The sequence below is a fragment of the Arachis hypogaea genome, chromosome 12 (assembly GCF_003086295.3).
Source record: "Arachis hypogaea cultivar Tifrunner chromosome 12, arahy.Tifrunner.gnm2.J5K5, whole genome shotgun sequence".
Lineage (NCBI taxonomy): Eukaryota > Viridiplantae > Streptophyta > Magnoliopsida > Fabales > Fabaceae > Arachis > Arachis hypogaea.
In genome coordinates this window covers 96,958,000-96,972,882 of record NC_092047.1, presented here as the reverse complement: position 1 = coordinate 96,972,882, position 14,883 = coordinate 96,958,000, and the positions used below count along the sequence as shown (strand labels likewise).

The 14,883-nt window shown below is 33.1% G+C and overlaps 1 protein-coding gene across 1 annotated transcript; it reads left to right on the top strand.

Annotated features, from left to right (window-relative positions):
* Positions 1-12,946: 12,946 nt before the first annotated feature.
* On the top strand, positions 12,947-14,669 carry LOC112730305 (uncharacterized). Its single transcript, XM_025780399.1, has 6 exons — positions 12,947-13,220; positions 13,312-13,505; positions 13,633-13,856; positions 13,943-13,948; positions 14,068-14,557; positions 14,652-14,669. Exons 1-6 carry the CDS (start codon positions 12,947-12,949, stop codon positions 14,667-14,669), a joined length of 1,206 nt encoding a protein of 401 aa, XP_025636184.1.
* The last annotated feature ends 214 nt before the right edge of the window (positions 14,670-14,883 follow it).

Genomic DNA, 14,883 nt, shown 5'->3' with positions numbered 1-14,883 from the left:
TCTATCTCTCTAAATTTAATTTTCCCTCAAAATAAATAAAAGAAATAAAAAGTGGTGAGAAACAGAATTGACACTCCTCTGGCGACTCCACACGCGAGGTGAGGAGAGACTTGCAGATGGTGGTGAAGGTATAAGAGGGAGCAACAACGGCGGTGACGACGCCTTCTCAACTAGCGAGCTTACTTTCCTCAGCCAGATTAACAATCTTTGTTATTTCAGATTCACCGTTCTTTACATCCTCCAAAGCGTATGCGGAAGGGATCAACTCTCTCTCTGTCTCTCTCTCTCTCTCTTTGTCTTTCTCTCTTTGTCTCCTTCTCTCTCTCTCTAATGGATGTGACAGAATGGCAACATCGAAGGTTGGTAGAAAAAAAAAAGAAGAAGAAAAAATTTGATGAATACATAGAGATGAAAAAGTGGATCAGTTGTTTCTGTCTCACTATGTTCCACATATAGGGACTTAGGCTTTCGAATTGAAAAGAACAATCATGCCATTGATGCCAAAATAATTCTAAATGAATCAATTTGTTAGTTAACTTTTAAGCAATTTTATTTGATGGTGAGGAGGTGAGAGAGGGAAAGCGAATGAGAGAAAGTGAGAGAAGAAGAGAGGGGATAGAGCTGCGACGGTGGTGGTTTGTGGTGACTTTGTCACGGCGGATAGAAGCATTGGAGGTGGTGAGTGAGTGAGTTAGATAGTGAGTAAGGGAATTGAGACATCAGACAAGAGAGAAGAAGATGAGAGGATACTAGAAATTTAGGGTTTTAAATTGGGATCAAAATAAAACGGGACATGTCATCCTTTTTGTTTGCCACATAGATCATTTTGTTTGCTACATTACACTAAAACGTTAAGGAAAAGTGTAGGGTACCAACATATTATCTGTCAACTTATTGCCAACAATAATTAATTATTATATTTTAAAAACATATATAAAGAGACACATCCAGAAAATATATCTATAAAGACACTTCTATTAAACATAACCATAAAAAAGACATTTTTATTAGATACATCCATGAAGACACTTCCATGAAAGACAGTTATAAATAAAAGTTGGCAGAAGTTGGCAGATATGCTGTTGGTAACGTAGAGGGACCGAAACGTTAACGGACCTCTTATGTCTTTACAGATGGCCAATTTTGGCATATTTTTAAATTAATTAAAGGTATTTTTGTCAATAATAAAATGAGGGTCATTTTTTGTCAACACCAGAATATTTCAGGGACATTTTTGGTGGTTAAGCTTTCTTTGAAAATAAGGTCTTATCGTTGTCTTTTCTCTCTTCTTGTTGCTCTGCTAGGGCACAATAGTGTAGTAAATAGTATCTGTTATTTTCAAAATCAAGTTTCATTCGCCTTATGCTAAAATGACAAGCCTTACCTGATGAAATGGAAGAAAACACACCAACAACTAAGAAAGATATAAACGCCACAATAAATGATACAACAGTGGAAGAAGATTACATAGTGTACGAGGAAGATGACATAAAAAAAGGGTGCAAAAGTTTGAGCACAATTTAATAGGCAAACTAGTAACTGAAAAATCCATCAACCCTCTACGGATCCAGAAAGCAATGTACAACATCTGAAGAAACTCAGAAGGTTTTAGCATGGTTGAGGTCCACCCAAAATTCTATCAGTTCTTCTTTTAAAAAGAGATAGATTTAAAGAGAATATTGAAAGGTAATATTTGGACCTTTAGAAACTCATGGTTACTGGTAAAGAAATGGTATAGAGGAACATATCCAGCTGAGATAGATTTTTCAAATGTGAAAGTTAAACTCCAAATCTGGAATATGCTAGAACATTGCGAAATAGTGACGTTGGAGAGGAAGATAGCAACTCGAATTGATGAAGTAAAGGATTATGGTATCTACTCAGCAAGGCCAGGACAAGGATGCTTTATAAAAGCAACCATCCATGTGAAGTATTACTGTAGGAAGTAGGTCAAATAAAAAATATTGGGTGGACTTTAGATATGAAAAGCTACCTACTTTCTGCTACTTCTGCAGGGCAATAGGACACGATGAGAAAATTTGTGATAAGGCAGAAGAAGAAGGACAAGAAAACAGAGGAAACTCCAAGGAACTGGGAGCATGGCTGAAGGCAGAAATCACAGGAACAAAAATGGACCAGAGAAAAACTAAAAAGTGCTCAACCAACCCACTTTCAAGCACACAAATAGAGAAAACTCAATCCAAAGGACAAGGAAACCTCATCAAGACACTGACAAACTAAAAGGAGAGCCAACAACCAAACTGAATCTAAAAGTAGTAAACCCACAACAAAAGGAACAAATGAAAGAGAAAGGAAAGGAGAAAGAAACTAACATAGAAGAGAATATTGAAGGCAGCAACCTCTCAAAAGGAAAATATAAAGAAAATGAGTCAGTAGAGAACTAGGAAAAATAGGAGATAACAAAACCAAAGCAATAAACAAATTAGAACCGTATTAAAAGAGGAGACAGCAAAAAAAATGGAAGAAAATGGCTAGAGAAACTCAAACAGTCATAAGTTCACAAAATAACAAGATATCAGAAGCAAGAAAGAGGAAGCTAGAAGAAGACCCAAGCATGGAGATTGAAGAGAACGAGTTGCCCAATAAGAAGTAACAAATAGAGACAGACACTTATTAGGCAGACATTGTGAAGCAGCCCTGCCACCACAAATAAAGCTCTTAAGTTGGGACTGTCGTGGGCTTGAAAACTCATGGGCAATTAGAGTTGTAAACAATCTCCTAAAATAGAAAGTTTCCAACCTTGTTTTCCTCATGGAAACAAAAAGAAAAGCAGTAGAAATTAATAGACTTTGACATAAAAACAGTCTTAAGAATGTGATGGGTTTAGACCGCGAAGGAGAAGGGAGGCATAGAGCTGGAGGACTAGTAGTTTTGTGGGGCAATTCAATTATCCTAGATATTTTATCCATGTCTTAGAACCATATAGATATGATCATCAAGACAGAAAGAGATATGCGACTGCGGAGAATCCAAGGATTTTTTGGCTACCCAGATGCTGCAAACAAACAAAAATCATGGGATTTATTGTGCACACTTGGACAAGCCCAAAATATGTTGTGGCTGGTCTACATGGACTTCAACCAGGTTTTAGAGCAAAGAGATAAAAAAAAGGGGAATTGCCGGTGACATACGCGCATGTCAAAGATTTCTAATAAGCTCTCCAAATGAATCAATTATTGGATTTGGACTTTGTTGGACATGAATTCACATGGTCAAACAACCAAGTAGGATATCAAACATTCAAGAGAGACTAGACAGAGCGATGGAAAATATATATTGGAAGGAGGCCTTTCTGGAAGTAATTGTTCAACACTTACAAATGTACTATTCTGACCATTGTCTTATTCTTATAGATGTTACAAGTGAATCCAGAAAGAGAAAAAAGACCACACTTTTTCAGATTCAAAGAGAGATAACTACTGACCAAAAAAAAAAAGAGAGATAATTGAAAAAGTCAGAATGTTTGGAAATTATGAAAAGATCTTGAACAAATAACTACAACCGCATAGGAAAAAAAATAGAAAATTGTGGCAAAGTACTAGATGATTAGGGATACATTAAGTTTAGAGAACTACCAAAAGCAATTAATGAGAGGCAGCAACACTTGGACTACCTCATAACACTCCTCCAAACAGATGAAATTTTGCTAAATTTGAAAAGAACCCAAGCAAAACTAGACAATATCCTTTACCAAGAGTAAATCGGTTGGGCACAATGATCTTGGGCAGATTTGACTAAAAGCGGAACATAAAAACACAAGATTTTTCTATCAAAAAGCCTCACAAAGAAACAAGAGAAATAGAATTGAAAGAACCTCAGATGGTGCAAGCACAATTTTTGAAGAAGAGAAGATACAGAATATAATAGTGAAATTTTACAAAGAGCTGTCCAAGGCAGAGGACATGGATGAAATAGAGCAAATAGTGGAGGTGGTAAGTGAGAGAATTTTAGAGGAGGATTTGAGGGTGCGAATTGGAGATCTTTGAGAATCTGCTTCTAATTACCCATTTTTTATTTCGTTCTTCTTTCTTTCTTGAATTCTTCAGCTCAATGAATTCAGTTTAAGAGAAATTAAAGAGCTTCCTCCAAAGCTGTGGAGGTAACCAAGACTTCGATAGTGACGTCTGTATTTTGGAGTTGCCACTAATAGCACAGAGCAGTGCAGCACAGACCAAGGACGACGGACGACGACGGATGCTCACGCTGCCAAGGACAACGACAACGCAGATGGATGACAGTGAACAGAGGAGAAACGCCACTAACTTCAGAGGATAAGCGCTGGCTAGGGTTCTACAAAATGTCAAGGGTAGTTTTAGAATTTTAAAAAAGTGGAGGTGGGTTCAGTTTGCTTTTTTAACCCAATTATAAGAATATTCGATTTTTTAATAGAATATTCTGTTATCTCAAACGATTTTGTTACGGCAGGGACTAAATTGAAAAAAAAATTAACGTCTAGAGACTCAATTAAAAAGAAAAAAATATAGGGACCTAATTAAAAATTTGGTGAAACTATAGGGACCTACAGAATAATTAAACCTTAAAAAAACTATCATGATTTATGAAGATTATTACACGTATGTGATAATAATAGAATAAAAGAACCATTTAATAATTGTGGGCTCAAAAAAAATAACCATAATAAAAAATAAATTAAACTATGCGACTTATATTTATGTATAATTAATATATACGCATACATAAATAAGGAAATATTTAGAATTATTTAATTTAAAAAATTATTAATTAAATAATTAATATATACGTATACATAAATATAAAAACTATTAATTAAAAAAAATCGTATATTTTTATTTTAGGAATCAAATACACTTAATTATAATGATTTGTTCTAAAATAGATAATCAAATTAATTGACTATTTCTATTTCTAATTTAGAATAGATTAATCCTACACTATATATATGTCCCCTTCATGTATTCATATATTATGTGATTGTAAACTTTTATATCTGTTTGAGGCTTATATTTTTCTTGACAATTGTCATGGCTACTGGATTATGTTCTAACCTTGAGTTTAACATAATGCTAAATATAATTTTTAATTAGTTTTTTACTTAAATTCTTTTGTCTTTTTATTTTATCTTAATTTATTTGTATGTATGATCTTATTAAGAATTTTAAGGTAACATATGAGCATAAAATTTGAAAATTTGATGTTAGAATAATTCGATTATGAATTGTTAAACAATTTAAAACACGTACACAAAAACTTCAATAGAAATGGTTCTACTTGATGAAGAGATAATATAAATTAAAATTGTATATTATTTTTAAAATTAATTTATTATTTTTTATTATTTTTTATTTTTTTGTGGCATTATTTTATAAGGATTCCCATATACAATGCACAATAAAAAAAATCCAAAAGTATCCCTATTTCGAAAAAAGATATCTAAAGAAAGTATTTATGTTATAATCAACATCAGCGTGAGTCAAAATAATATTGGGTTCAAACTTACAGGCATGAATATAGGATTTACTCTATAATGCATAGTTACTGACATAGATACGGAACATGACACAACATGAGACACACCGACAGACAATTTTAAAATCTTATAAGACACGGGATACGCATATATATAGAAAATATAAAGTATTTTTAAAAAAAATAGTAATGATATTTTTATATTTTATTGATATTAAAATATAAATTAATTTTTAATTTTTTTAATATCTTATTTTAATTATATAAAATATTTAAAATATTTTTTATTTTAATAAATAATAATATATACTATTCTAAATTTATTTCAAAAATATATATTAAGAATAAGGTTGAACACGATGACATGAGATAGTATTTAGGTGTGTCCAAATATGTCCGAAATTTTTTTTGTTTTTTTATTAAAACACGGTTGGATACGATAGACACGCGTGTCAGACGAGTGTCCATGAGTGTCATGTTCGAAATGTGTCCAACACACGGACACGGCAACTCAGCGAAATGTCCGTACTCCATAGGATTTACTTAAGAAAGAATACCATTTTGCATTCGATTGAAGATTTCTCGATCCCGATAAATTTATTTTGCTTTGAACTGCATGAAGAAATACTAAAAAAAAAAAGAAGACTCGCATTTGATAGGTAAGAATTGTATAATTCATATTAAAATTGTTGGTATCAATTTATTTTGATAATTTTTAAGGTAATAACACTTTGTATTTTTAAAATTCCAAATGTAATAGACCTTTTAATAACTGGAAAATAAAATTGAGAAGTCTCTAATAAATTTAAAAGTCATGTTTCTTTTGTTGTGCTAGAACTTGATGAAATGCGGTAAGTTAAAAAAATTGTGATAATTTTATTAATTTTGTTTTCTAAATTTCTTTAAGTTATTATATTTGTAACTATTTTGTCTTCATGTGATATAGGAGTGGACCTAAATTGAGATGTACATTGTGAAAAAAGTTTCACAAGACAGTTCGTTAAGTACATGTAAAATCACCCAAATGGACAGTATATGATTATATTGCAATTTGAGAAGCTTAAGAGTTTTGACTGTAAATACCTATTTTTTTATACATACATAACTATAAATTTTAAATAATATATTATTTTGTAATTTTTTTAGGAATAATGTGAGTTTCAAATGCCAATTATGGATCCACACTTTTTATTAATGGAAATTTTTAGAAAGTATAAGCATTTAGAAAAAGGTATATGTTTGATTATTTGTCTTTCGAGATTTGATTTTGTCTAGGAGAATTGTTGCCGCAACTTTCAGATGATATTCTGCATAGATATTGAAGGCATTTGAACATGAATGTATAATTTTACTATCTTATTTGTATATTTTATAACTTCAAATAATATTTTATGGCTAGATATAGTTTGTTGACCTAACTTTTTTTAAAACTGTGATAGATTTTAATGTTGTCTGATGATGATATCAAAAATTTTGTATCGTCAGACATAGAAGATATCATGCATTCTTATGGAAGGAGCTTGCAAGAATATCCTCCAATGCTAATCCCTTCTGGTAGTAACTACTCATTACAGGATGAGCGACTAATAATAGAAAAACTCAAGTATGACAAACATCAATTAGACATGTTAACACCTTCGATGTGCCACCGTAACTATGGAACAAAAGAAAGTTTATGACAGAATTATGAGGGTTGTGAACAAATCCAAGAAAAGATTTTTTTTTATGGTCACAGTAGTTATGGTAAAATGGTCATTTAAAACTTGATGTTAGCAAAAGTTAAGTCAGAAGATAAAATAGTGGTTAATGTGGCTTCCAGTGGAATAACCTCGCTTCTCCTACCAAACGATAGGACTGCATACTCTAGATTCAAGATACCTCTAACTGTAGATTAATATTTTACGTGCAATATTCGACAGGACTCACCCCTTACCAAATTGTTGAAAAGGACATATTTAATAATTTGGGACAAGGCACATATGCATGCTTAACAGGTATTGTTATGAGATACTGGATAAATGTTTGAGAGATATTATGAGACACGCATCAATTTTTAATGGCGAACGTCCATTCAGGAGGAAGACAGTTGTACTCGGTGGAGACTTTAGATAAATATTACCTATAATTCCAAAAGGAGCTTGACAGGATATAGTGCATGTAACCACAAAATTTTCTTACCTTTGTGAGTTTGTTGAAGTTCTACGACTGTCAGTCTGTCATGAAACATGAGGCTAACTATGGGATGTAAAAATAAAAACCAACAAGAAAGCAAGGAATTTAGTGATTGGTTGTTAAAGTTGGTAATGGCCTAATAGAAAATAACCTAAATGAAGAATCAAAAATTGAGATTTCTATGGATATGATAGTTCCAGATTCCAAACAAGCATCTAATGAGTTAATTGATTTTGTCTTTCCGGACTTTGTGCATAGCTATAAGTAAAACAATTACTTTAATGATCGAATAATATTAGTATTGATCTTAGACGTTGTTGACAAAATAAATAGTTAACTACTATCAATTATTTTTTGTGATAAAAAGGTGTATCTTGATTTAGACAATCTTTATGTTGAGGAAGGTAATATAGAAAGTCATTTGAAATTCTTTGGTTCAAAAGTATTTAATGCTCTTAATTGTTCTAGTCTTTTCCCTCATAAACTCACACTTAAGATTGGTATTTCAGTGATGCTACTTAAGAACATAGATCAGTCAAATAACCTGTGGAATGGTACACGACTACAAGTTAGGAGACTTGAAAATCACTTGGTTGAATGTGAAATACTAACAGGGACCAAAATAGGGGAAATTGCATTAATCCCAAGAATGAATATGGTTCCAAATAATGACAGCATTCTAATCAAGTTTTAGAGAGGACAATTTTCATTGATAGTGTCTTTTGGTATGACAATTAACAAAGCTCAAGGACAGACGTTAAAAATCGTGGGTCTATACCTACTAAGATAGGTTTTTATGCACTGACTGTGTTATATGTAGTGCTTTCAAGAGTTAGGAGCAAGCAAGATATAAAGGTTTTAATTCAAAATCATGAGGAAATCTGTGAGAATTACACGATTAATATTGTGTATAGAGAAGTCTTTGATAAATTAAAATGATCAGGTACTGTTTAATTAATTGGTATCTCTTTGTTGTTAATTGTGTTTTTCATATTTTGTTTTGTTATTGGATAGAAATTTGTATATAAATAATATTTAAATTTTATTTGATATAGAAATGGAGATACAACCTATAGATATACAATGATCAATGTTAAAGACAAAAAATATATACACATTTTCTCATAGAAATTAAAATATTAATTTATTTCATATTATGTCTTTTTTTAATTAATCTAATTATTTTGTGAATTTCTTTATTATGTACTATTGTTTAGTGTTTGCATGAATAAAAAAAAATAAATTGAACTTAATTTAAAATTAAATATGTTAAAAATTATTCTTTTATTAAAAATATCTCAGATATAAATAAAATATTAAATATTTTTCGTGCAACTACACTAGTTTATTATCTATATCTCGTTTAATATACCCTAAAATATTATGTTTTATGTCTTTTGCCATATTTACTAGTTAGAGTAAATGGTCAAAATTAGTTCCTAAGGTCACTTATTTTTTAAATTGGTCTCCAAAAAATTTGTTTTAATCAAATTCGTCCTTTAAATATTTTAAATTAATCATGCTAGTCTTTTTGTCACTTTCTTTGTTGACGGTGTTAAAATTATTAATGTAGCACGTTAAGTGACACTACAATACACACCTAAGTTTTTATTGACTATTAACATAATAAATTTATGAAATTAGATCAAATCAAAACCTAATTGAGGAAAAAACTTGAGACGTTGAAATCTCTTAATTTGAGATTGATTTGATCTAATTTAATAAACTAATCATGTTAATAATCAATTAGGATTACTAAGTGTGTGTTGTGATGTTACTTAACCTATCATAATAACAAATTCTGACGTCATTAGTAATGGAAGCGACAAAAGGACTAACATGACCAATTTAAAATCTTTAAACAATAATTTTGATTAAAAAAATTTTTTAAAAACTAATTTGAAGAACTAGTAATCTTTTAGGGATTAATTTGATTATTTATTACTATTAATTGCACCTAATTATTTAGAATTATTATTGAATTTTTATTTTTGTAAAACGACTGGATCAATAACCAAGATTAATATATGAAGAGCACGTGAAAGAACACAGCATCAAGATTCAAGTTTATATTACGCACTCATTACATAAGAAGAAACAGGACCAGCCACTTCCGTGATAAAAAACATTTCTCATCAAATTAGGAATTCAGAGGCGGCTCCGTATTCTTTTAATATGGTATCAAACAAAAATGATTTTGCAACTGTTTTAAAAAGAAAAGAAGAAGACAAAGAAGAAAAATCAATGTTGGATGCGATTGTAAACAAGAATAGCAGCCCTCGGCCCTATTCTTTGCGGAACATAAAAAACGTGGAATTATGTCCCTGTGTAATTATGCAAAATATAGATTATTAAATGATTAATAACTCACATTTTTTAAATTTAAATTAAATAAATACAAAATTTACGAAAATACATAAAATACAGCATACTTATATAAATACACAATGTGTTGCATTTTAATTATTGAGAAATTTTAAAAAATAAATGGATTTTGGATACTCAAAATTCTGTCACAAAAACTAAACGGATACTAAGTATCCGAGATACGTGCGAAAATTTGTAAAGGATCTCAGGACTCGAGATATGCATAAAGTTCTAATTGGCATCTCAGTCACCGAGATGTGTGTACTATGATGCACGGACACTAACACGGACACGGGACACGGGACACGCCGACACGCGAATTTTAAAATCTTATATGACACTGGGACTTGCATACATATAAAATATAAAGTATTTTTTAGATAAATCGCAATGATATTTTGATATTTTATTGATATTAAAATATAAATTAAAATTTTTAATTATTTTTAATGTCTTATTTTAATTATATCAAGTATTTCAAATATTTTTTATTTTAATAAATAATGATATATATTATATCTAAATTTATTTTAAGAATATATGTTAAGAATAAGACTGGACACGCTGACACGTGATGATATTTAGGTGTGTCCGGAGAAAAACTTTTTCTTTTTTATTAAGACACAATTGGACATAACAAACACGCGTGTCAGACGAGTGTCGGTGAGTCTCCTGTCCAAATGTGTTCGAAACGCGGACACGATAACTCAGCGAAGTGTCCGTGCTTCTTTGTGTGTGTATAATTAAATTGATGCTATGTTTGTTTGATTTTTAGTTTTCTATTTCATCCAATTTAATTAATGAAAATAAATATACTTGTATTGTTGTACTAATTATTTATGAGTATTGTAAAATTAATTTCTAAAAAATGACATTATTTATTAACTTATTCTTGTAGTTGAGAAATCATATCCATTGAACCGAACATTTCTGAAGCAAAATCTTAGACCTGGCAGAATTGGAGAGTAGTGAAGAAAAAAAAAATTGTGGGTATTTAGGTTCTTATGATATTTATATATTTATAAATAAAAATTTTAAATTTTTAATAAAAAAGTAACTAATAACCGATCTTTTTGATAAATAACGAATAAGTATATTTATTTTTATTGAATTAAATTAAATTATTAATTAAATATACTCGTATTATTATACTGATTATTTATGAGTTATTGAAAAATTAATTATCAAAATATTTTTAAATATAACTATAAATATTGAATGAATATTTAATAATTAAAAGAGTACTATATTTAATAAAATTATTGTCTCTTAGATATTATTGTGTGATATTATTAGATTAATTTTAAGGTTAAGTACAATTTTAGTCCTTAACATAGAGGCCGAAAATTTTTTTCGTCCCCAAGTTTATTTTGCAAACAAAATTGTCCCCAAAGTTCATGTTAGTTTTTAAATGGTCATTTCGCACCAAAAATAAATTTTAATGACAATTTTGCCCCGTGCGTTTGTTTTCCTTAATTTTATTCCCGCATAATCGTTTCTTACTCCTCAAATAACTCATAATGTTCCTTAAAACACTTGAAAGCTGAAACGTTTGTGTGAAACCCTCGTAGACGTTGCTGCAAAGATATTCTACGGTAGTGGTTAAAGGGATTTGGGTGGTGGAAGTTTCACTGTCAGTGAGGTGTGACATTCGTGACTCATCTTCATCACTGCACCTAGTGGTTTTTGAGGTATGGTTACTTTCCATGCCTTGTCGCATAACGTCAACTGTTTATTGCATTTGGGGGGTTTGAGGTTGACAACAATGTTGTTGCCTTTGAGCTTTTTGGGGTTTAATGTAGGCTTCCGAGACTGTTGCTAAAGCTAGGGTTTGTATATATCTGTTTCTTTTCCTTCGTCTCTGTTTTAGTAATGTATTGTGTTGAATAACAGGGTTGATTGAGCTGAAGATGGTGTACATTAACATGAGGGTGCATCATGGTGGTGCATTTGGATATGAGGACGGGGTATTTAAGTACTTGAAGGGGCAAACTACAATTATCGAAGACATTGAAGGCGATCAGTGGTATGTGTTTGAGGCCTACAAAGAACTAAGACAGTTAGGGTACTTGCAGTATAATATTGCAGCATTATGGTATAAAGATCCAAGTTTGGATGATTCAGAGAATAACTTGAAGATGTTGAAAGGTGACGCAGACGCAATTGAAATGTGCAACATTGCTCGGTTGAGGGGCTTGGTAGAGTTGTTTGTGGTCCACGATGTTGGGGATGCGGAAGGGTTTTCGGATGTGGATTACATTGACGTTGGGGGAGTAGCTGAAGAACGTGATACTACTAGTCTTGATATGGTTGTTTTCGATGATGATGGGGCTGAAGCAGTTGAGGGAAGTGGGGAACATAATAAGGGAACCCAGCTTGGAGGACAGTTTGGAGGAGATCGAAATGAATCCAGTGATGAAGATAGTGATGACCCTGAGTATTTGCCATCCGATGAGGAGGGGGACAGTGCATGTGACATTCACTTCACTAATAGTGAGGAGGAGTATGAATACGATAGTGGATTTGGGAAAACTAATTCTGTGCCTAACAAAGATACTGCTGCCAAGGGAAAGGGGGTTGGGACAAGTCAGCTTAGTGATGAGGAAGGGGTAGATAGTGATGAATTGGAGATAGACAATATGATTGGTGGAAATGAGGTGGAGGATGATGATCCTGAGGAGGACGCTGATGATGCATCAGATCGTGGGGGTCAAAGGTTTCCAGTTCATAAACCTGAGAAGGATATGACTAACTATAGATGGAAGGTAAGAATACTTTATGCATCTAGACAAGAATTTAAGGATACTGTTTTGGCTTATGCAGTTCATACGGCTAGAAGTATCAAGTTTAAGAAGTGTGACTTGGTGAGGGTTAGGACTGTTTGTCAGAAAGACTGCCCATTTTAGCTCTATGCACATAGGGTTTGGGATGAATCAACATGACAGTTAAGAAGCATGAACGTGCAACACACGAGGTTGGCATAATGCACACTAAGTGGCTTGGAGCCCAGTTTAAGAAGAAGGTAGAGTCTAATCTTAGAATCAAAATAAAGGAGTTGGTGGCAAAGGCACAGAAGAAATGGAATCTCACTGTGACTAAATCCATGGCAGCCAAAACGAAGCAAGAGGCACTAAGCCAGATTCAGGGTGCATTTAGGGAGCAGTATAAAAGGATTAATGATTATTGTGCTGAGCTTCTAAGGGCAAATCCAGGTTCATCGGTTGTCCTGAAAGTGATTCGGTCCACAGATTTTACCCATTAGATCCAGACCCCAGAGTTAATGAATTACTGTGTATTTGGGAGATTGTATGTCTGCTTTGATGCATGCAAGAAGAGTTTCCAACATTGTAGACCCTTTATTGGTTTGGAGTTTGGACGGGTGCTTTTTAAAGACTCCTCAAGGTGGCCAGTTGTTGACTGCAATAGGAAGAGACCCCAATGACCAGATCCTTTCTATTACTTATGCGGTGGTTGAAGCTGAGACAAAGGACTCCTGGGTTTGGTTTCTATGCCATCTTGCTGATGATTTAGGTCCAGAAAAAATTGGCAGATGCACATTAGTTTTTGGCATTAAGAAACCTTTAATACTGGACTAATGTTGGCATGCTCACCTTCGTATTGCAGGGCTTGTTACAAGCTTTTGAGGAGGTCATTCCAGGGGTGGACAATAGATATTGCGTGAGGCATCTGTATAACAACTTCAGGAAGAAATTTCCTGGATTGGAGCTGAAGAACCAAATGTGGCAGTGTGCAAAGTCAACGCATTGGAAAGATTGGGAGAAGGAGATGAAATCACCAAGGATCATGAATGAGGGGGAATTTCGACACTTGAACAACATTCCACCCAGGTTCTAGTCCCGTTCTAGATTTACATTTCATTCAAAATGTGACTCCCTTGTTAACAACATGAGTAAAAGTTTTAATGCTGTAATAGATTGAGGTAAGAGAAAAACTAATTGTAACTATGTTAGAGGACATTAGGCTGTATCTAATGACTAGATGAGCTGCCAATAGAGATAGGATTCAACTGTACCAAGGTAACATCATGCTAATAATTAGGAAGAAATTAGAGAAAAGGGCAACGTTTGCTAGGGACTGCAGGCCATATTGGTCGACTGCTAGTAAGTATGAGGTGATGTGTGGGTTAGAAAAATTTGTTGTGGATCTGTCTGCTTCTGAGTGTTCCTGTAGAAGGTGGCAGATGAGCAGGCTACCTTTTCCTCATGCCATCAGCTGCATCACCTTTAAGGGGCTGGACTTGGAGTCATATGTGGATGACTGCTACAAAAAGGATGCTTACCTGAGGTACTACCAGGAAGTGATACATCCTCTGAATGGGCTAGATATATGGGAGAGAACCCAGTATGATGATGTCATGCCACCACCCTATAGGAGGCCAAGTCACAGACTAGTGAAGAAGAGGAAGCGAGGACCCGGAGATGAGGATAACAGACGCCAGACTCACCTCTCCCGAAGGGGCCAAATACAAAGATGCTGTAATTGTGGTACTGTAGGACACAAGAAGGGAGGCTGCACAAATCCTAAGAGGGTATGTGCCAATTTGTTTTAGGGTTCAATTTGGTAAATAAATTGTTATATGTTAAATTGTGATTCATGTTATCAAATTTTAATTTCCCTCATAGGTCCAATCTGCAAACTAACAAGCTAGCAGGGGTCCTAAGAGAGGTTGGAAGGTTTCACGCTCACAACCCCCTGACCAAACAGTTCAGAGAGGGATACTTAGAAGGATTTCATGCTCACAACCCAACCCTCCAACAAGTCAGTCCAAGAAACCAGCAACTAGGCCCAAGAAATTAGCCACTAATCCCAATGATGCTTCAACTCAGCCCAAGATCCAGCCCAAAAAGTCAGGGA